We start from the raw sequence: 22067 nt of genomic DNA on the forward strand, positions 1-22067 counted from the left end.
TCGTTCACTAACGAGCCAACACTAATTCACGAGTGACAGACAGCGTTGCTGCTATGCCAGCCGACACACGTTATGCCGACATTGATGTTTTAATTTTGTATTTGTTGGATTGTAGTTGATGGTGTTATTATACCGAATGTGTTTGTATTTGAACAAAAGGTTCTTTTATTCAATACTTCGCATTGAACAAATCAATTGTACTTTATATGAGATTTGATTTTTGATTCAATTCATAGAGCATTCAAATGAAAATCTGCATTTTGTAATTTTTATTTTCCCCCTTTGTTTTTACATTATCCCTTAAAATCAATTCCTTAAAACAATACAGTTTGGTAAACGAACACTAAAACAGTCTAAACAAACTATATGAACCTTGACTGCATGATGGACTGTTATTTGTAGAAAATAAATTCATCATATACACAGACAATAAAAATGAAAATATTTACTGATGAAAAGCTTCTTTTTTTTTTTTTTTAGTTTTTCATGCTAAGCTACACTGACTGTCTTGAAAAGAATGACAACTTCGCTAAACAATACATACAGAGACATTGAGGGAAATGAAATATTACAGGACAAACTATCATACAGATTGGAATATATTGACAGGTAAAATTATACAAAATACTTTTTTGGCGCAATTAAGACGTCTGGGAAAATATTTTGCTTTATTTGTTATGAAGATCTTACAGAAGGTATAACCTAGATGCACTCTGTTCCAAATTATAAGTTAGTATATGCTAACGGCATCAAATAAATAATATAAATAAATGAATGCATAAAGAATGGTCTGGCTTTACAAACATGACAAATAAATCGCAATAAAATAAGAGACTGCTTTTTTGGAACTCAAAGTACAAAGTAAAAACGTTGGTTGCTTTGAAATTTTCATGCCTAAAAGTAAACAGCTAAAAAACGATATTGTATTCACTTTGTTTGATGATGTTTTGTACAAATGTTCAAGTAGTATTCTAACAGGAGCTGAGCAAAATGTTTCAAACATGACTGCAATGAAAACATGTCCATGAAGAGAGGCCTGATCAAAAAAACAAGGAGAAAAACAAACAGCATTCCCCTCGCTGTTGGGGGAGTAACGATGCAGAAAAGAGAAGCTGGTCGACAGCGAGGCTCTCACTGCATAGCTGTCAAAACGTCTCACAGGTTCCCCTTTCCAAAGATGCTTCGATAAACTCTGTAAACAGTGTGGCTGGTCAAAACTGGATCGTTTGGAAACGGGAGTCGTCCTCTTCCATCCGGTAGAAAAATAGCCTCTGTGCGAACGGCTGGTTGGTTGCTGGGGTCGATTCAACGGCTCAGTCTCAGAGTCTCTAAAATGTTCCCACGGGTTCAAGCGACATCACGCCGAGTGAGGGTCCTTGGCAGGGCTGACGGTGAAGCGTGATGATGTCACCGTGTTGGCCCCGCCCACAGGGACTTTGGCCTCTTTGCGCTTGGAATCTTTGCTTTTGCTGCCGCAACCTGGTAGAGTGAGAGAGAGCAACATGTGAAGCCTTTTGACTTCTATCCAGTCTTGAATTTAGTTAGGTTAAGGGCAGAAGACCAGAACTGGGATTCAAAACCTAAATCTAAGACCTTCTTGACTTCTAGTCCTACATGCTAATGCTGGTATTGAGGCAGGAAACACAGACAACCAAAATTAAAATCGACATATTTCGATGGTTAAAAATAACATCGTTCAAAGACAGCAGAGGTTTGTCTTCTCATGAAAGCGTCTAATTTTGGTTTTGTTCTCGCCCAGTAGCGACGGAAAGGAACGCTTGAGCAAACGCTTTCATTACCGTGTAAAATAAGTCATTAGCATGCAAGATGGACGGCAGAGGCAAATAGCGTGGAAAAGCTCAACTTCGGTTTGCGTTGTTGAACGCAGGCTTTGTCAAGCAGCTCGGTTGCATGTCCCGCCGTCGAGGCAGATAATTATAGTGGATTAATCACGTCGAGGAGGAGTCTAGTGGAGGAGAGGCTTTTCCGTTTTTGTGGGCGGAGATGTGTCAGGATGATAAGTGGAGACTAAAACCTGCTTCCAAACCACAAGCGCAAAAAGCAAATTTGAGCTGCAAGTAAGATGGCGAGGTGAAGGGGGGGCTGATGCTCACCATGAAATGTGTTTTTGACGGACACAGCAGCTGGACTTGTGGGCGCCAAAGTGCTCAATGCATTGGTTGGAGTTTCCTGTGGCAGGGACACAACTCAATGAAGAAAAAAAAATCGACATCAAGGATAATCAACTAAACGCGCAACACACCTGATCAAAAAGATAAATGGTGACATCATCAAAAAAGGACACGTTGCGCCCTCTGTCCCTCGCCCTGTCCAACGGCTCCTTAGGTGACTTGAGCAAGCTTCTCAGGCCTACGCGTTTGTCCACATCCGTCTCCGTGACAACGATGACCCTGCGGCAGCTTTCCTCCTCTTCCTCATCTTCCTCCTCGTCTTCGGGATCGCTTCCCGGGAGCAAACCTCTCCGTCTGCCGATCCGACCGCCGAATCCTCCTTTGCCGGTCGTGTTGAGGGGCAGAGTCATGGCGAGCGGCGGGAGGGCCAGAGACAGACGAGCGACTTTTGCTAGCACACACAAAAAAAAAAAAAATTATATTGATGAAGTTGGACCACGACCAGAACGAGAGCAACCCCCCATTTCAGTTTCAGACGACCAAGACCCCGAGCGACAGACGAACCTTTGATTGCCTGGTTTGCAGAAGACTGCAATGTGCTAACTTCAGGTTGTTCAATCACAGTGAGCGGCTCATTTTCAGTTTTCTCACACTCCGCGTTGGGCTCAGGGCAAATTTCCTGCTCCGGTCGGCTGCAACAACAACCAGAAGTCATTTGGACAATCTCAGAACGTCTGACATGTTGCCTCAATACCTGTCGTCCTGGCTTTGGACTTCCTCACTCTCGCTCTCCGCCGTTTCTTCTCCCCAGGGCCGAAGCGTGACGGTGTCCTTAACTGTCGCTCCCCAAAGCACATTTGTTTTCACATTCTCACTCAGGGAGAACTGCAGCCGTTCCTCGCACACCTGAGGAAAGACGATTGAAACAATTGAAGCTCAGCAACATCGAGAACAGGTTTGACTTTCACAGAATCTGTTTTCTGACCTGCATCATGAGGCCGTTTTTTGTGGTCACCTTGGAGAGACAACTCTGGTCCTTAGCATCTGCAGTTTGCGCCGATGACCTCACCACGTCGTCCTCGGACTCATCGGGAGTCCCATCCAAAGCCACCTTCTCAGTGTTCTCCTCAGCGCAGAGGCTTTCTTGGTCGGGCGTTTTCTTCAAGGACTCCAAAAGCTGGATGTTGTCCAAGAAAATGTCACCCAAGGTGGCCTCTTCGTCACCAGATATGCAACACAGTTGTTCCAGTTTCTCAAAGTCCTCCAAGGCTTCCTCATCCATGTCTTTCCATTCAGAAATTAATGATTCCGGCAGGCTATTGGCGGGCGCTTCTGATGGGGCGGTATCATTCGGACCTTCGGTCTCGGAGTTGTCAGATGGCTTGACTGTGGCACTTGCCGGTTCCTGAAAAAGTGTCTTACTGGAACCGGTTTCAGGAAACTCTCCCTCAGTGTTGAAGTCATCTAAATTCAGAGGACAACTAAAGTCGTCGGTCTCTGAAACTGACGGTGGCGGACTCGGAAAGGAGTCATCTAAACTCTCCAGTTTATCATCCTGCATGTCAAGGTCGATGCTCTGAGGCGGACTAGGGAAGTCCACTGAGCTGAAGTTGTCCACCTGTGGATCAGCAACGTCTCCAAATTCCTCCTGGACTTTTGCAGTGCTTCTGCTTTCTTCTGCGGGATGCTCAGAGTTGCATGAACTTCTTCTGTCAGTCTCATCATATAAGTCAGAGTCAAGATTTTCCTGGTCTGAGAAGTTCTCTTGAGGGGCTTCGGTGATGCAAATAGTTATTTTGGCTCGTTTACTCTCCAACGTGTGAGAGAAGGAGTTGACAAAAACAGAGTTGCTGTCAACTTTTTGTCTTAGTGGTGATGATTCACAAAGCTGATGCTGAGACCAGGTATTAAAATTCTGATTCTCCTCTGACCCTGTGAGATGTTCATCATCTCTGTCCATATCCACCCCTAATGACTTGTGCTTCTCACCTGTCCCAGAGTTCTCTTGATCCAGGATTTCATTATTCTCCACTTCATCAGACATTTCCTCCAGTGCATCAAATCTGTCGACTTCTACAAGGTTCTCCCGATTTTCAACCTGTTGAATGTCCGTCACCTCCTGCTGAGCGCCTTCGTGTTCCTTCTCGGATAGACTCTCGGTGAAGCCCCGCCTTTCATCGTTCCACGAGTCCTCGCAGCTCATCAATACGGCCGGGTGGGGTTCGCTTCCTGCAAGTTCGTCATTTTCTTCCGCCTCCCAAAACTCCCGACCCACGACGAGACGCTCGGCCACCTCCCACGCTTCGGGCTGGAGGCCGGAGAACAGTTCAGAGCTTAGCTCGTGATCCGGAGAGCGCTTTTCTGGAGAGGCCCACTGGTCGTTTTCATCGGGCCAAACGAGCAACCCTGACTGTGAAGAACGTTGGCAGTCGAGCCAGTTGGTCTTTTTGTCATCCTTCACCTCCTCGCCATCGTTAGCGACGCCGCTAACCCAATTCTTTGCTTCTCTCATGGGTGAGCTCTCTTTCCCGACGTTATTCAACTCTGCAGCGGCCAGCTGTTTCTCCGTCTCCGTCCTGACCTTTGCCGTCTGATCCTCGCAGCCGTCTGAGCAGTGAAGGTCTCGCAATCCCAGCTGGTTGTGGTCTGCATGGTGCAGCTCCAGGTCAGCCATCTTGTTTATTTTCTCAACGCTTTGCTCTCTCCAAGAGGCAATCGCAAGACCACTTACTTTATCTTCGATTGACCCCACCAATGACTGAGATTCTGTAGACATATTCCCACAGTGATGGAGACTTGTGATATTCTTTTCTATTTTTGTGGAGTCTTTGGCTCTGTCGCCAAGCAGATTCAAATCTTTCTCTTCAGAATCGATATGTCTGCAGTCTGCGACATGAGCGATGATGTCATCCTGTCGGTGTTTTGTAAAACCATCACTGCAAGTTAACTTCTTGAGTGGCGCCTCTTCTAATTTGGAGAACAGCTTATCAATAAAGTCATCACAGTCTTGGCTTGGGGCATCATCACTTAGTTGGGAGGATTTCTGACCGTTCAAGAAAGTACCAGAATCGTCTCGCTGCCCTGGCTCGAAGTTTTTGATTGGAATATCTGCGGCGTTGGTGGATTGGGAGCAATCATTTTCAGGTGTTTTCTGACATGTCATCTTCTCTGACATCTGGATGTTGTTTTTTGAAAGGTGCTTGTGTTCTACCTCACCCTCTTCTTCCGTTTTTTCTTCGATCCCAGTGAGCGCCCCCCTCTCGCCCCCTCGATGCCTGCCGCCGACAAGTCCGTCGCTGCTCCTTCTGCTCGTGCTGTCCCCTTCCCACTCGCTGTCTGAGAAATAGGCCGAGTCCCGATGGGGCGTTTCGTTGCACAAAGCTCGCCATCCGCCACCTCCCCCTCCCGTCCAGGAGTCGCTTGGAGTGAGGCAGTCCGCCGAGCTGGACGTCAGAGGTGACAGGACCGAGTCAGTAGGGGTGACTAGGGAGACGTCACCTGACGCATCCCAGTCTGGAGTGGGAGGGGTAACAGCTTCCTTTTCACTGTCAAGATGGCACACTGTGATTTGATCTTCTCTCTTCGGACTGCTGGACCATGGCTCATCCCTCGCGAGGTCGCCATTCTCAAAGAAAGAAGTCTTCGGACTATGATCTGTAATGAGTGAGTTCACTGTGACGTCTTTGTTGCAAGCTTTAGGTGAGAGCCCTGAAAGATCTGTGGCCTGATCCTCTCCTCTGGCAGGTAAGGCAGGTCCATCAGAACTCTCTTCGTCTTTCTGACATCCAAGTGCTTGATTGTGCAGTAGGCCATTTTTGGGCATCGTTTCTGACTGGCGATCTGGATCGTTTCCTAGGTTCTCCGATTTTATGGTTGAGCCAATGTGAAGGATCGGGATCTCGGGTCTGGTAGAAACTTTGATCTCGGTCTTTTTAGCACGTTTAGTAACTTGGGCATAGATGGCTTCAGTTTGTGGTTCATCCTTTCCTCGGTTAGATGAACGGATGGAGCTCTCCGATTGAAAGCGGATGGTCTGGGCTGCATTTGGGTCAATACATATGGACTCGTACTCGGGTGACAGAGGGGTCGGAGACGAATCAGCTTCTTTCTTGTTTGTAGTCGTGTTTTGCCTCGATATGATTTCAGTTAGAAACGTCTCTGCCGATTGGATCTCCTTAAGGAATTCCTCTCTGGTCATTTCTGTTCTCTGTGGATCCTTCTCAGTCTGCTGAGTTTGACTCTCTACTTTGCCAGTGCTGAGCTCAGAGAGGAGGGAGCGTGACCTTCTTATTCCTTTGGAATAGGTCTCTTCAGCTTCGGCGGACGAGGGAAGGCCTGAGGCACGGTCAAATGGCCGCAACCTAGACCCGGCTGGGTAGAGGTATTTGACCGGGTCACTTCCTGACCCTCCATTTAGATCTGCATCTGTATCGATCTCTGTCAGAAAAAGATCTCCCTGGAACGATGCTGTAAAGTTCTTCTCCGTTGCCGTGCTACTGTTGCGTTTCTCCGACGCCCACGACTGTCCTGCTGATCCCAACTCTGTGATCAGAGACTGGGATCGGCGCATCCCTTTGTTAGGCAACACATTTTCGGATCCCTCCGCATCTCTCCTCTCCTTCTGGCCAGCCTCCCACGAACAGTCCGACTTGCACTCCCTCGGCTCTGTCGTGGTTGCTATCTCTGTCAGAAACAGGTGCATGGGGGATTTCTTGGCGGCGGCCACACGTTTTGCTTGAAGTTCTGCGTCTTCCTTCCAAATTGCGGGCAAGATGGTGTCCAGGCGTGACTGGGTCCTTTTCATTCCCCTGGAAAAGATGGCTCCAGGGGCCGGTTCTGCGTCCTCGGACAAGCTCGAATGAGTGACGGAGACGCCGCTGCTTGTTTTCTCAGGAGACATGATGGGTGAATCGTCCTCATCGGAGTAGGTGGGACTGGATGAGGACTGCCCGTCGGTCCCAGGTTGAGGACGAGGTATATTGCGATAAATCGGTCGCAAGGGGTTTTCTCTGCGAATGGGGGACTCAAAGTCTTTTGCACGGGAGTGAGAGGCCTCCTTGGAGTTATGCCTCGTGTGTCTGGTGTCTCGATTGGCAAGGTCACAGGATAGCGGGTCTCTCGTAGATCTGTTCAAGTATCGAGAATAAGAGTCAGTGCTGTAGCCTGGGCAAGTTCTTTGCTTTGAGTGAGGAGGGAGAGGCGGCGGACACATTTGAGTTGGGGGATAAATGGGATGACTGGATGGCGGGAGGGAAGGGGAGAGGGACGGAGACGGCGGCAAAGTCTGTCGAGAGCGATGGAGCCCCAGGTGACCAAAGCTAGAAGGTGGGCAGCTGTTCATCTGAAGGGGGTCCGTCTCAATTTTACCACTCATGTTGTAATGAGCAAGTCCTCTGTAGCCAAGTGGAGGTGCGGGGAGGGGGCGCGAGTGAAGGTGGTTGGCTGCTGAGAAAGACAACGAGCGAGGTTTCGGAGGAAGGATTGGAGCTTGACATGTTGTGGAAGCTTTTTTGTCCGGGCTCTTATCTTCTTCTTCATCTTCTCCTAAATTGATCACTGAGAAGTCAGTCACTCTGCTCGAAGTGTCCCTGAACTCAGCCATGCCCGTGTTAGGAACTTGAAGTTTCACCTCGCTTGATCGCACGGTCTGGAGGCCTTTTCCACCTGCACACTTGTCGGAGGAACAATAGGGCACCCGCTCTTTTCCCAGCATGCCACTGCGGATTTCCACAAGCTCCATGTCTCCAGGACAAATGGAGTCTGACCTGCAAGACGGCTGGATCTTCCCTTTAAGAGTCGGAGACCTGTCCTGGGGAGTGTGCTCCTCCAGTCGGATGTAGTACTCACTGGCGAGGGAGGGGCTGCGTGCGCTGATCACGGGGACCACAGTGGGGGTGTCCAAGGACTGCCGGTGGGCGTTGTTGTTCACAGTCGGAATGGGTTGAGCAGGAGGAAGAGGTTTGTAGCCCCGCCTAGCGTGGGCCTTCTCCCAAAAATACTCAAAGTTCAACCCTTTGCTGGTTTCTGTCACGGTCAGGATGTCATCTAATTCAGATGAGGAATGCGTGGCGCGGTTCCCCACGGTGTCCAGCAGGGGGTAGGAGCTGTGTCGGTCTTCTCTGTCGCGTTGGCGCTCTCTCTGCCGCTCGTGCGCCGCCGCCTGGAAGGCTGGCGGGCGGAGTAAGTCCCAGCGTCTTTCAAACGACTCCTCGCTCTCGCCTCTTCGCCTTCTCCCATCGTCATACTCCTCTTCGTCCTCGTCGCCGACGCCTCCTCTCGCCGATCCTCGCTCGGCGGCCAAGAGAGAGGAGAGGAGAAGGAATACCTCGGCCACCGATGGCCGCTGGGATGGAGGTAGCCAGCAAGATTGCATGATCTCGTACCTGAGGGCAGGAAAGGAAAGCATTCATCAAGTAAAAATAAAAAAATTAATTATTTTAAAAAATAAATAAATAAATAAATAAATAAATAAATAAATAAATAAATAAATAAATAAAGTCACTGGCCCTATGATATGTTGTGGACAGGCCTACTGACCAGTAATCTGCGTGAGAGAGTTTCAGTCTCGGCTGGGCCAATGTAATCTGTCGCTCCCTGATGACAAACGTCAGCACCTCCTCGTCACTCAAGTGCCTGTGAGGCTGAGAGCCAAACTCAAATAGCTCCCATATGACCACCCCAAGAGACCTGCAAGTAGGACATTGCGGAAAGGTGGTTAGCCATGGCAAATATTCCACTTTTTATCATGGGCACCTCTGCTAAAGATGCCCTTCACCATCCAGTGTGTCAAATTGCACAGTGTAATATGTTGCACAGTCCAACTGTTTTTATTTTTTGACAGTGTTAGTCGCTTATCTGAGTTCAATGATTTGTTGTGTGTGGACTTACCACACATTGCTGGTCTTGGTTTGGTCAGTGACAATCAGAGAGCCTCTGTACTCTTCCAAGAGCTCTGGCGCGATCCATCGCAAAGGAATCCAAAGCTTGTCAGGAGTTAGGTAATAGTCCTCCTGCACGCATATGTGAAGGTACATTGACAGTCAGGTATGGAAAGCCGTTTGAGTTTGTCCTCTCTAGTAAGACCGTCAAATGCAATAGTGGAACGACATCTGTGTTTACGTCTTTTCAAGCTGTAGTGCATCTCTGGCGCCCTCTAGGAAAAGTGTGCCTCACATATTTTTGCGTGAAATGTATCTATTACTCTCATGAAAAAAAAAAAATCCCAGTTGAACATACCTTGTATTGATTGTGTGAGAGGCCATAGTCACCTATCCTCACAGTGAGGTCAGAGGTCAGCAGGCAGTTCCTTAAAGCCAGATCACTGCAGACAACACGTCATATGGAATAACTTCAGCTTTTATCCACAGTCAAGCCCGATTTATCCCAAACTCTTTTGCAGTGCGAGAAGTTTATTTTAACTAGCGGTTAAATTCTAAAAATAATTTTATAGGTATAATTGAGGCTTGACTGCAAAACAGAGATGGGACGTCAAGTCCAACCTGTGGATGTAGTTGTTCTCGTGTAGGTGCAGCAGGCCTGACGTGATCTCAAAGGCCATCCGCTGAAGAGTCAAGAGATCCCGCGTGGGAAGGTCGGGCGTCATCCCGTCCGACTTGCGCTGGGCTCGCAGGTATCGCTTCAGGTCACCCTGCCAGTACGCAAAGTGAAGTGCCGTTTAAATACCGTATTTGCCGGTGTATTGGTCGACCTTTTTCGATCCAAAATCGACCGAAAAAAATCGACCTCGACTTATACACCGAGTCATAAAATTTAACTTCGTATTCATCGCTTCAAATGTGATGGTAACCAAGGCCGTTTCTCATGCATCTCATTGTGCGTTGCACTTAGAAAATTTGAACCGGGCGGCGTGCGCGAGTGCGCGGCCCGCTGGAAGTCGAATGAGGCGCCGCCACCACCTCCGCGGTGCTTATAAACAGCCGATCCGCTCGGCGGGGGCTATTTTCGGCCACTTGGCTCGTGCGCACGGCCTCCCGGATGTGCCGGGCGGGTGCGCGAGCTCGCCGGCCGCTGGAAGTCGAATGAGACGCCGCGACCACCTCCGCGGTGCTTATAAACAGCCGATCCGCTCGGCGGGGGCTATTTTCGGCCACTTGGCTCGTGCGCACGGCCTCCCGGATGTGCCGGGCGGGTGCGCGAGCTCGCCGGCCGCTGGAAGTCGAATGAGACGCCGCGACCACCTCCGCGGTGCTTATAAACAGCCGATCCGCTCGGCGGGGGCTATTTTCGGCCACTTGGCTCGTGCGCACGGCCTCCCGGATGTGCCGGGCGGGTGCGCGAGCTCGCCGGCCGCTGGAAGTCCAATGAGGCGCCGCGATCTCCTCCGCGGTGCTTATAAAGTGCCGATCCGCTCGGCTTGGAGCTATTTCCGGCCTCCCGTTGGTGCCGGGTGGCGTGCGCGAGCTCGCCGGCCGCGATCTCCTCCGCGGTGCTTATAAACAGCCGCATGCGCACGGCCTCCCGGAATTTGAACACATTTCGTCAATAAATTTCGCATATTGAATTTTGAAGTTTAATATAATGCAACAATTGAGCTCGACTTATACAAAGGATATATCATAAAATCGTAAATTTCCGTCGAATTTTAGGGGGTCGACTTATACACCGAGTCGACCTGTACACCGGCAAATACGGTAACCCTAAAGTGTCAGTCGTGCTGGAATTTTTTTTTTTTTTTTGCTTTCCAGCACGCCACAGTAATTAATGATAAATCAAAATAAATAATAATATAAATAAATAAATATATAATATAAATAAATAATGAATTAATAATAAAAACTGTTTTTCTGTAAATTAGTCATTACTTACCAGCTGACAGAATTCCATGACCAGGAGGAAAGGGATGCTTTCGCTGCATTGGCCCAAACACTGAAGGATGTTGGGATGTTTCAGACTCCTGCATGACAACACAAATCCGATTTTGGTTCAAAACAAAAGTGAAAGGTCAAATCGGTGTGCGGTATCAAAATCATTTACATTTTATGAATAGTCGTGGAAAAGCGTGGTAGTCGCAAGCGAAGGCTCACCTGTACGGCTCCGACTCGGCCAAGAACTTTCTCTGCTCCAATGGGCTGGCGCTGACGCGTAACTCCTTCACCACCACCTGCGAGGAGCTGCAGTCGCACAGCACCTCGGCCAGGATCACCTGACACACAGCAAGTTAGAATGACAGAACGAGCGGGAGGCGATCTGAAAGGCTGACGTCTTACTTTTCCGAACCAGCCATTGCCGATTTCCTGCAGGTAGTTCAAAGCGTGTCTTTTGAAGCATTGAGACTTGGAGTCTGGGAAAGAGCAAGTCGCATGAGAACTCATAAAAACATGAAAGAGATCTGAGGGGGGACTTACCTCCATCGTGCAGGGCGGCGCAGTTGGGCCTCTCCCTGACGGGCAAAGTGTAGACCTCCGGGAGGGAGGGGCATGACGACAGGCTGTCCTCTTGGATGTGGCTAGAGCCCCCCGAGCAGTCTTCCCCGTCCGCATTGTCAAACTCCTACCAGAAGAAAAAGTCATTGAGCAAACATTAGGAAAAAAAATTATGTCTAAAAGAACTAGTATGATTTTTTTCAAATACAACAGCATCATTTCATTATATGATAAATATTGTTAATAAAATAAATTGATTTAATAAAATAATTATCATTATCCATAGTATTTTGACTATGAATAAAAAATATAATAGTTAATTTTTCACCTTGATGTAGTAGTCAATGCTGATTTATTGCTCAAAATCACAGGATCTACTCATCTGAGGCCGGATTTACTTACATTGAATCCGACTCCTCCTCTCTTGCAGCACAGACAGGTGAGAAGCAGCAGCACAAAGGAGACCAGCCCCGAGCAGGAGATGAGAATGACCACGTAAGGCGGAGGAGACAGCGAGGCCGTCCTGCTCTGAGAAACTGAAAGGAGCACACAGACACCAAGCAAAGGGGAAGTTTCAGTTTGACTACTTCTTGAGTTCTGTGGTTTTTTTTTAGGAGGGTTGAAGAAACAAGACTTGGCGGAATCATAAAGGTGTGAAATCGTGTTACACGGTTCTTTTGTCTCGGAAGGGGAGTTAGCCATTGGAGCGTTGTCCTACAGCGGCAGGTTGAGGTCAACCCCAATGGACAGTTTGCACCGGGGGGATTTTTTTTTTTTTTCAAGTCAAGTGGGAAGCAGGAAAGTCCAAGGTTGGGAAAAAAAAAACTGGAATCAAGAATTGAAGTTTAAAAGCAGAAGCTGTTCATTCCAGTATAAGGACAAGAAGCACGAGGAGAGGGAAGTGTCAGCATTCCACTCACAGTTAAGAAGCAAAGGAGGGGAGGGGAGGGGGGGTGCTAAACGGAGGAGAGAGAAAAGGGAGTCAGAAACCGGAATAAAAGAAATGACGTAAAGGTTCACTAGTCAGGTGAGAGAGAGAAAGAGGAAGGGGGCGGGACATGTGGACATTTGTACCTCAAAGTGGTCGTTTGTGGGGAGTGACCCATCTGTAGAAAAGAAAAGGGGCAGGGGAGGGGGCAGGCTGGTTAAACACCCTCATGGCTACATCTGTAGATCGAGATCATATTCAGGGAATGCTGTGTTTACCACCAAATTCCACCGAGCAGTTGCGACTGTCTTCTTCAGTATGTATACATTATACTGCCCCCTGGTGGCAGAAGGAGCAGCACAATGGCCGTCGAAATGAAGCATGAAATGACGATGCAGTTGAAATCTTAACATTCTATTCAATGATGTTGCTTTTTCGAACGTCACCACTGTGGTACATTTTTCTGACTACAGTCACCGGCAAGGTCATCTCACTGTCAACACTGCATGCATAAATTCCAGAGTACATTTAAAAAATGCATGATCCTCCAGAAATAGTGTCAGAGTGCAGTTGTTGAGCTAAATGTGTGACACGTCAAGAGACGCTTGTTGCGTGTGACTGATTTTCAGGCAAAGTTCAGCCCCTTCAGCGGAAGCGCTGATGACAACCTGCTTAGTTGGAAAGAAGTGGCAGACATGTCACATTGGAAATAAATCAGAGATTATTTCACGGAAAGCTAAATCACACTCCATGCTTTCCTCATTTTTAGCATGATTGGCAATGCCCCCTCCCACTGCAGTGCAGAATGTACACAAGCATCATAAACAATAGCTGAGTCCATATTACTCAGTAGATATAAAAAGAACCGAACCGAACCAAACACGGGGCCTTTTCCATTAGGCCCCAGCAGTGTCTCCTCAAAACAACACAAAGACGTGCACATATTGCACAACTCTGCCAAATCTTGAAGGGGCGTGGGGGGGGGGGGGGGGGTATAAATTCATGAAAATAGACGCTAGCCAGCATTGCTCTAAAGCCTGATAATCTGAGTCTTTTTTTTTTTTTTATTGCCATCGATGTGAGGCCCAACATTGCCCCCCTCCATGATTCTGTTTTATTTGCATCACCGCATGCATGCACCATTCTCCTGCTGCAATAATCATTGGCATTATCTCACGGCCACGTTGATAATAAAGCATAATAACGAACCCCCCCACCCCCCTCCTCCCCTTCTCTTCCTCCTCTCCTTTTCTCCAGCCTCACTGACAGCTATTCAATTCAACCCCCTCCTTCCGTCATTCCCTCCACCGACTGGACTCACCTTCCCTCTGCGGGGCTCCGAGCGCTCTCTCCGGGCTGATGTACGACATGACCCCCGCCAGAGCCACCATCAGCCAGCAGTGGGGCCGCATCGTCGCCGCCACAACAATAACAGCATCGGTGTCCTCCGGTCCCGGGCTGTTTCCTTCCTTTCCTTCTCTCTCTCCCCCTGTCCTTTTTTTTTTTTTTTTTTTTTCTCGGTGGTGGGATAAAAGCGCCTTCCTCGCCCCCTCCTCCGCTTCTAATCCGCAATTCAGCTCGGTGATCTCGACCCGCTATTGTGCATCCTCTGGCTGCTCATACATGACAACATCCAACCACAGTCACCCCACCTCCTCCTTCTCCTGTTCTCTTCTACTTATGCACCCCCCCTTCACACACACACACCTCCCAAAAATATATCCACATCTTCCGCCGGATGACGTCACACCCGCACGGCGCGCAGTCATGGCTCCCGCCGAGTGCTTATGAATTTATGTACTAGAGTTTATATTCTAGCTCATACTGCATACATTAATCGTACTAACAAATGTTGATAAAAATTATTTAAAAAATCCTAAAGGTGACAATTGACTATATAATGTAAATAATATATTATTTGGACGCGCCCACAAGACGCACCCGCGTGTAATGATAATTGCTGGAGCATAAAATTAAATTGTAAAGGCAGGCCAAGCAAGGATAGGTTATGAACGGGATTTATGTAAAAATAAATTATCATTGCAGAAAGTAACATAAATAAACATTTCTGGCTACGTCGCATTAGAAAACTGTACACCTAATTGCATACTCAATGAAAGTACTTTTGTGTAAAATCGCTGAATATGAGAAGAAAAATTGACTTGTAACGATTGTTTTTAAAAGTTAAAAATAGATGAACCCAACCACAAAAAAAAAAAATAGTCAAACCTCTACATAGGAATTTAATTTGTTTCGGGACCTGCTTGGTATGTTGAAATCGTCCTATGTTGGGTCAAATATTCCCCTAAGAATACACTGTAATTTGTTTAATTTGTTCCACAGCCAAAAAAAATGATAATTCCTTAATAAATACTGCAAATAATTACACATAGCAAGAAAACAAATGCATTATATCAGAGAACTAAAAAGAAATAATCAATAAAAAGGGGTTTTTATTGTCACTGTACCTTAGAGACACATAGAGATACATATGTTCCGTGACTTACTGAAATGTATAGTATGTAAACTTCAAACTGACGTAGCTTTTTATTCTTCATCCAACTTGCATACCGTTAACATAAGACAATATTTGGCGCTGGCCTTTTCACATATGATCGTTTTATCAGCAATCCTTTATCCAAATGTTTAGAGATGATGGTGATCCCCTTGGATGGCTTGATCGGTTTGAGGGCTTCCTTCTGCTTAATGATTATCAAAATTGTTGACACATTTTTACTGCCATATTGTTTCGCAAGATCACTCTCACACAGTCCGCGCTCATGTTTTCTAGTGATTGCTTGTTTTAATTGTAAGGAAATCATCACCTTCTTCCTTTTTTCATTTGCGTTAGCCTTTTGGGACCCTAAGTGACGTCATCCCCACGTTAAAGTTAAATTTTATGGCTGCATTGCACTAATAAAAATATAATGACATACAGTATCATATTATTAGATCATTAATTATATAAATTCCAATATTTAGATTGAAACGAATTGTTTCAAAAATGGACGAAAACAATAGAGCGATAAATTGAGAACATTCTGACCAAGGAATATCTTCACTTCGTTTAAAATCTGAATAATTAACTTTTATGTTTAAAAAAAAATGTGTGAGCAACCGACCACAATCAATTCTGCCTTTGCAAAGATGACAATGTTCACTTTTGAGAAGTATAAATTCAGCACCGTGATGTTTATTGTTGTGGGTTGTAATTTGTGCTGATGTTCATAAATAAAAAAAAGTAAAAACATAGTTAACTCATTCACTGCCATTGACGAGTATAGACGTCAAACATCTATTTCATCTGGGCTGGCACTGAATGAGTTAACCACACCTACCCTGACACTTCTTGTTCTCCTAAAGAAAATATCTACATAGTACTTAGTGTGTGATAACCAAAGAGTTCATAACTTGAGGATCTCGTCCCTCCAGCTGTCTCTGTCGCGCCGTTGCCGCTTGCGTGCCAGCTCTGGAAAGTAGGCGCTGTTGTAGGGCCGATCCCGCTCGTTGACCTCCCTGCCCGCTTCCTTGTTCTTCCCGTTGCGCTGAGCGAGCAGCTCTTGGGCCCGACGCCGCTCGTCCATCTCGCGCTGCAAACGCTCCGCTCTGAGTCGCTCTATTGAGCTGGCGAGACAAGGCAAGCAAACCATATCGACTGGGCTTCTGAGAAATAAACTAATTGCAATATTCTTTTTCCTCAAGCAGTAATCAGCTTCATTACCTTTCCCCGCTGCTCCTCTTCTCCCCTCTGTCTTTCTTGTCTTTTTTCTTGCTCTTGTGCGTCTTGGCGACTGTCTCGCCCATAGCTTTCTTCATCTCCTTCAACGGGTCCAAACTGTCCTTCAGCCGTCGATCCTTCTTCTCCCGCTCCTCTTCGGTTAACTCCTTCCCCTTGCCGTTCCTCTTCTCGCTCTGCTTCTCCTTTTCTTTCTTCTCCTCTTCCTTCTCCTGGCCACTTTTCATGTACCACGGTGTGACCTCGGTGCCCGGCTGGGGCCCGAGAGACACCAGTAAGCCGATGGCGCGCTCCTGTTTCTCCTGAAACGAGGAGGAATATCATTAGCCATTAAAATGTCTCATTTGATGCTGTCCTAAAGAAAGGGTCGTACAACTTAACTCGACTGCAGCTACCAAATATTTGACACAGTAGCATTATGTAGTACCTGCTCCTCTTTTTTTTCTTTGATATACTCCTCATTGTCCTTCTTCACCACAGATTCCTCCAGGGGGAAGAGGTTGAGGTGCTCCAAGGCTCCATTCTGTTCCTCGAATTTCACCTCCTGGCTTCCTCCTGCTTCCAACTGGAGAGCGGCTCGGGCTTTCTTTCGCAGCAACTCAGTGCGTGCCTGAAGTGTATGAGAAACAACGCTGTGTTTAATCGTAGCGAATGGTGCCAGCACTGAGCAGAGTACAGATCTCTGCCTGTTGTGGAGGTCAAATGGTCCTGAACCTTTTCTTGGTGCACAAGCCCAACAAAGCCTTGGGTTGTGTTGTGTTTGCATTTATGCTGTCTACCCACCACACACACTAGTTTACACTTACATACAGTAGCACTTACATATGTAGGAGGTATGGCGGCGTGCTAGTTAGTGAATGTGTCTCGATAAGTCACCTCTTGCTCGGCTCGCTCCACTCTCCGCTTGGCCTCTTGCTCCTCCGCGGCTGCCTGAGCTTCATCTCTCCTCACCTTGGCGACGTTGTCCTTGTTGCGAACGTGCCAGCTCTTCTTGGGGAGAATGTTCATGATTACCCCGAAGGAGGCTGGTTACCTTGCTAAGCAGGCTTCGACTGTGGTGAAAAAAGGAACACTTCAATTCGCAAGTCAAAGGGGAGAGTCAATTAATACCTAAACGTTATAAGAGGAAAACCATGAGCGATATACTTGATATCTTAAACTCGGTGTACAGGTAGAATAAATTAGTGATTGTTAAAGGGATTCAAAAACATAACAGTAGACGTTTAATACACGTCCACTAAAACATAAGATCGAATCGATGGAAGTAACTTACCCAGGAGCTAGTTGCCGTCGCTAGCTAGCCACCAGTAAACTACACCGGAAGTAAACATGAAACGTCATTGCATTAACACTATTTGAACACTAGATGCCGCTGTGTCCTTGACTTTATTATTATCAACCATGACGTACGTAAATGACGCAAATACGTATGTACAAAATAACATGAATTTTTTGAACTCACCACAGTCATAAACTCTCCAACTGACTTAGTAGCACACACATGAGGTAAAAACAATGAGTCTGTTTTTGTATATCTTGTATTGTCTTGTTTTATTTTCTGGTTGATTGAGTCTGTAAATAATGTTTATTAGGGTTTATCATTATAACGTATCATAAATAGACTAACAGCAATAAAAGAGTGCGATGGAGAAAGAAAGGTTTGTCACGCAAAGTCTCGTGTTGGTATCTGAAGTTGGCGACTCAGATTCTCAATCTGTTTGACCAAGAACTGCTTGTCACGGCCCTCCTGTCAGGAAAAAACAGTAATAGGACAACGTGTAAAGAAGACAGTGAATAAGATAAAAATGCAGATTGACCACATTGTACCTGTTTGAGTTGAGCTCTGAGCAAAGTAAGACTTTTTCCATAAACAGCAGCCAGGGCGATGAAATAACCCATCAGTACGCTGTTGGGGAGAAAACAAAAAATAATTACGATACTGGTTTTCCCCATAAGGGTCAGAGGTGAGCTGGATGCTATTGGAGCTGACCAAGACAAGGCAAACAGAGGGATGGAGAAGGCCTGGGAACCAATGAAGAAGAGAAACTCCTGCGTGACTCCCGAGAGGCGGTCGAAAGACATCGGAACGATGGCCCACATGTAGGGGAAGAAGCGGAAGGGGCCGCAGCCCATAGATGGTCGGATCCTGAAGAACCAAACATGGATCTTCAACAACATCCAACATCCATAATACACAGCTAACCAAGGCCACTACTCACTCAGCCACACTGTAGATCATAACCAGAGTGGCCATGCCCCATCCAAACAGCAGCACCACCAGGAAGACGAACGTGGAGGTGGTGGAGCGGAAAGTCTTGTGAGCAGGCCGACAGTTGTTGAACAGTGTAACCTGAGGGCACATCCGGTTGGAGCTTGATCAATATGGAACGGTTTTAGAACCTTCACCTGATATTCAGCTTTTCCCTCACTAGTAGGAACAAATGCTCAAATGGTTACCTTCTTGCAGTAGAAGAGGATGACAAACTTGGCTGTATTGATAACAGGCAGCAGGGGGCAGAAAAGAGCCCCCACCCAGACCACCGTCTGGCCGTACACCAGGCCCAGCACGTTGGCTGACACCAGAAACTCCTGCCGACCCACCCACCGAGTCAGCTTGTTGGACCAGTTGTCCACCACCATCCTGATAACCACAAACATAAGACTACAGGATCCCCTCCCATAAAAATGCAAATGAGAGACAGACGGTATTTCAGACCTGCGTGGAAACTCGACTAACGCGAGTACGGCGATGGTAACAATGAGGTCAAAAAGCGTCAACTTGTACATTTCCTGTCCTATTCGTGTTTCCCAGCACTGAGACAAACATGGAAAAAAAATCTTTAGATTGTTACATGGTGTTTTGTTTGTGCACACTTACCGGGTACTCCTCGTGGTTGTACTGGCACAGGTCACACTTGTTCTTGTCCACCTGGCATGTGATCTGACCCCACAGGGTGAACAGCAGAACTCCCAAACTCACCAAACGCAAGAACACTGCCCTGAATGTGACAGAACGCAATGATGGAAAACTATCTTTATATCCATGACTGTATGAATATCACTTGTTATTGATGCTCCATTTGAAAAACGTGCTGCTTGAACCTCAAGAGGGCCAGTATGACTGTGGTGCTGGGTTGGTATCGCTCAAGCAGGGCGATCTGGTCACAGAGTAACGGCACCAGGAAGTTACCAGCGGTGATCACAATGGAGGGCAGATACTCAAAAATCAAACCCAGAATTCCACTCTGACCACTCTTGCCCTGTGAGGGTGAGTCCAAACAGCAATTACACCTCTGACATTTACTCAAGTGCACGTGCACCAGTCACGAGCGTATACCTGACTGAAAATCGTGGCCGCGAAGATGCCGTAGCAGGTTGCCCCGATGAGCCCCAAAGTAACAAAGGCCATGAAGATGCGAAGGGAGTACAAGATTAGTTTTTGACAGAAGGTCAGAGCGGCTGCTTTCTGCTTCATAAGTTGCTCCTCCAGATCTACCTGAGTGGACCAAAAACAAAGTCCAAATTCCATGAACCAAACCCTTTGTTAAATAAATTATTATTATTATAATTAGGTGACTTTTTTTTTTACAGAGAAAGTATACTATATGATGTGAAACAACATGTAGTTCTCTTTTTTTTTCTTCAGAATATTTAATATTTAAATTTAATCCAAAAGGTGGTCCGAGTGTCCCGCTCTGACCTGGAGCCGATAATGGATGTTCCTCTGCTTCAGCTTGGTGGCTCGGTCTCCCAGGCACCCGTAGTCCCAGCCCGTGAACACGATCATGCTGTAGTTGCCCACGACACCACCTCCCGTCGCGGCAACTCGAGCTGCTGTCCCCATCCTGCGTGAGCGATCATAAGGAAATTGTGCGGCAAACGTAACGTTCAAAAAGTCAGTTTGGCGACTGACCGGGCCAAGATGCAGATGAGGCAAAATGCAAAGTAGAAGACGGCGGTGAAGAGATAGGCCAGCGGGATGTTGTAGGAGAAGTTGTTGTCACCCACCAGAGTGTTGTTGTAGTAGCCATAAAACAGGTACGAATACTCCATGTAACCCTGAACAAGTGGAGGAGAGCTCATCAAGTCACATCTGTGTTTTTTCTGTTTATACTAAAATAAAGTGTATTTGCACATCCACTACAGTAGGTGGCAGTGGCGCTCTCCTTGTTATTGTAGCAGTGTACTTATAACAATTTTATGGACAAATGATACTATTTATAGTTGCGACGGAGAGTTGGGGTGGCACAAAATATTTTATAATAATTAAATAATTGGGAAACACAAAGTAAGTGAGCTCAATAAGTGTGATTAAGTTGCGATTAGACTACTTATGTTCTCATGTCAACGAGTTGCGTGGGATCATTTGAGTCTCTCACCGTTCCCGAAAGGAAGTCAAGGATGTAATAATAGAATGCCACCAAGACTTGAGGATTGGGATCGTATTTCATGCATTCCTCGGGCCCTGCAAAACACACACGCATGCAGTGCAAAGCCTTAGCAAAGCTCACTTAGCAACTCAACACAACGCAACACAAGACTGGTTACCAGTATTGTTGACAGAGATGCTGTCGAGAGATCTGAAGACGACGCTGGGGATGAAGACGAACCCGGCGATCAGTAAAAAAGAGACAAAATTGAGTACCACCAGGAAACGCAGGAACAGGAAATAAGACTGGACACCGCCGCCAAAGTTTCCTGGGGGGATAAAACTTTACCATAAAAAAATAATGTTTTGACAAGTGTGGAATGTTTGGAACGTAGGAACAGGATACATTTCAAAAATGAATTGGTGTACTGTGCCTCCAATCTGTTGCAAAGACTTCCTCCAAAGCATAAATAAGTTTAGGAACTCTCTGGTGTTGTTTTTGATTTTCTTGAGGGTTTTGCGCTTCCTTTGTTTCCAAGATGTCATCCTGGAGGAAAGTACAGGCACCCGCATTTCCTGCACCTGCCTGCATGTAATTAAGCATTATTATAAATTTGATTTGTTTGATAGTTAGTTGCAATTTTTGTGTATGTGAAGCAAAAAGTGTGGCAAATATAAAAATTTTTTTTTTAAAATGAAAATACAGTCTCAGACCTCACAGCCCTTTTCAGCGCCATGGGCAGAGGGATGGTATGGATCTCCCGAGGCTCATCGCCCGATTCTCTGTATCCATCCACTTCATCCTCCTCCTCTTCTTCTTCTGTGGCTGCCGGGTTCCACTTGAAGTGAGGGTAGTTCCGATTGGACCTTTGAGATGAAGGACGTCTTAATCTCAGCGACTCTTGGCTATTCGAATATAAGTAATCGCCGACTGCAAGACAATGAAAGCAGGTAAGATAATCATGATGAATAATAATAATAAAAAATAACAACACACCTTCAGTGTAGCCATTGTCATTTGAGCCTTGTTGCCAGGGGTCCATTCCTCATAAATTCTGTTAAAAAAGTCAAAGTCAGCGCTTGTCTTGGGGAAGACGGGTATTTCCTGGAATCTCTCTCACCTCCTGTGATGGACTTTACTCTTTGCAGGTGGACACACTTCCTTGTTTTGTATTGTGCGCTACGGTTAACCCTTTCTAACCCACAACTAAAAGGCAAAATTTTTCCCATTCATTTTATTTAATAAGTAGTAATACTCAATTGAACTTAAAGGAGGGAAATTGTGCCTGTACAAAAAAAATAAAATAAACATATTGTGTACAATATACAGTGGGTATAAAAAGTCAACACACCCCAATTTAAATGCCACTTTTTTTTGTGGTGAAGATGAAGCATTTAAAAAAAAATTGACATCATTGACATTACCTGTACAACTTAATTAAGGGGAGAATGACTTCTGGAAACTGAAATATCACAAAAAAATGGCATTATTCCAGGGGTGTGTAGACTTTTCATTTCC

The 22067-nt window shown here is 46.4% G+C and overlaps 3 protein-coding genes across 4 annotated transcripts; all 3 read right to left on the minus strand.

Annotated features, from left to right (window-relative positions):
- Positions 1–254: 254 nt before the first annotated feature.
- Positions 255–14119, minus strand: lmtk3 (lemur tail kinase 3). The gene is made up of 16 exons (XM_088387675.1): positions 13765–14119; positions 11918–12051; positions 11498–11642; positions 11360–11433; positions 11177–11295; positions 10959–11046; positions 9632–9780; positions 9369–9453; positions 9021–9142; positions 8670–8819; positions 3118–8515; positions 2887–3038; positions 2697–2824; positions 2264–2583; positions 2115–2190; positions 255–1479 (listed from the first exon to the last, which is right to left on the minus strand). Exons 1-16 carry the CDS (start codon positions 13853–13855, stop codon positions 1358–1360), a joined length of 7353 nt encoding a protein of 2450 aa, XP_088243801.1. The 5' UTR covers positions 13856–14119; the 3' UTR covers positions 255–1357.
- A 760-nt stretch (positions 14120–14879) lies between these two features.
- leng1 (leukocyte receptor cluster (LRC) member 1) lies at positions 14880–17575 on the minus strand. Its single transcript, XM_088387511.1, has 5 exons — positions 17453–17575; positions 17056–17231; positions 16607–16789; positions 16165–16481; positions 14880–16067 (listed from the first exon to the last, which is right to left on the minus strand). Exons 2-5 carry the CDS (start codon positions 17185–17187, stop codon positions 15848–15850), a joined length of 852 nt encoding a protein of 283 aa, XP_088243637.1. The 5' UTR covers positions 17188–17231; positions 17453–17575; the 3' UTR covers positions 14880–15847.
- Positions 17576–17703: 128 nt separating this feature from the next.
- tmc4 (transmembrane channel-like 4) lies at positions 17704–21883 on the minus strand. Of its 2 annotated transcripts, XM_088387508.1 has the most exons (17): positions 21670–21883; positions 21546–21603; positions 21263–21479; positions 20983–21134; positions 20728–20877; positions 20559–20644; positions 20093–20238; positions 19880–20024; positions 19517–19675; positions 19282–19439; positions 19058–19178; positions 18896–18993; positions 18637–18820; positions 18399–18529; positions 18170–18325; positions 18007–18085; positions 17704–17926 (listed from the first exon to the last, which is right to left on the minus strand). In XM_088387508.1, the coding sequence occupies exons 2-17, from the start codon at positions 21589–21591 to the stop codon at positions 17843–17845; spliced, it is 2112 nt and encodes a 703-aa protein (XP_088243634.1). In that variant the 5' UTR covers positions 21592–21603; positions 21670–21883; the 3' UTR covers positions 17704–17842. The 2 variants fall into 2 exon arrangements, with proteins under 2 accessions (XP_088243634.1, XP_088243635.1); XM_088387509.1 differs by lacking the exon at positions 21670–21883 and having other exon boundaries at positions 21263–21415; positions 21546–21664.
- Positions 21884–22067: the final 184 nt, after the last annotated feature.

Source organism: Syngnathus floridae, chromosome 10 (assembly GCF_059516105.1).
Source record: "Syngnathus floridae isolate MCC-2025c chromosome 10, RoL_Sflo_1.0, whole genome shotgun sequence".
Classification (NCBI taxonomy): Eukaryota; Metazoa; Chordata; class Actinopteri; order Syngnathiformes; family Syngnathidae; genus Syngnathus; species Syngnathus floridae.

What these genes read in the sequence shown, in the direction of transcription:
- lmtk3 (XM_088387675.1), bottom strand. Translation starts at nt 13,855, where the DNA reads ATGCGGCCCCACTGCTGGCTGATGGTGGCTCTGGCGGGGGTCATGTCG. An exon ending in GAGGAGGAGTCGGATTCAAT is followed by an intron (nt 11,643 to 11,917) that starts GTAAGTAAATCC and finishes TTCTTCTGGTAG; the next exon opens with GAGTTTGACAATGCGGACGG. An exon ending in GAGAACAACTACATCCACAG is followed by an intron (nt 9,454 to 9,631) that starts GTTGGACTTGAC and finishes TGTTGTCTGCAG; the next exon opens with TGATCTGGCTTTAAGGAACT.
- leng1 (XM_088387511.1), bottom strand. Translation starts at nt 17,187, where the DNA reads ATGAACATTCTCCCCAAGAAGAGCTGGCACGTTCGCAACAAGGACAAC. An exon ending in TGGAGCGAGCCGAGCAAGAG is followed by an intron (nt 16,790 to 17,055) that starts GTGACTTATCGA and finishes CATACACTTCAG; the next exon opens with GCACGCACTGAGTTGCTGCG. An exon ending in AAGAAAAAAAAGAGGAGCAG is followed by an intron (nt 16,482 to 16,606) that starts GTACTACATAAT and finishes TCCTCGTTTCAG; the next exon opens with GAGAAACAGGAGCGCGCCAT.
- tmc4 (XM_088387508.1), bottom strand. Translation starts at nt 21,591, where the DNA reads ATGGACCCCTGGCAACAAGGCTCAAATGACAATGGCTACACTGAAG. An exon ending in GTCTTTGCAACAGATTGGAG is followed by an intron (nt 20,878 to 20,982) that starts GCACAGTACACC and finishes TTATCCCCCCAG; the next exon opens with GAAACTTTGGCGGCGGTGTC. An exon ending in ACAACCACGAGGAGTACCCG is followed by an intron (nt 18,994 to 19,057) that starts GTAAGTGTGCAC and finishes TGTTTGTCTCAG; the next exon opens with TGCTGGGAAACACGAATAGG.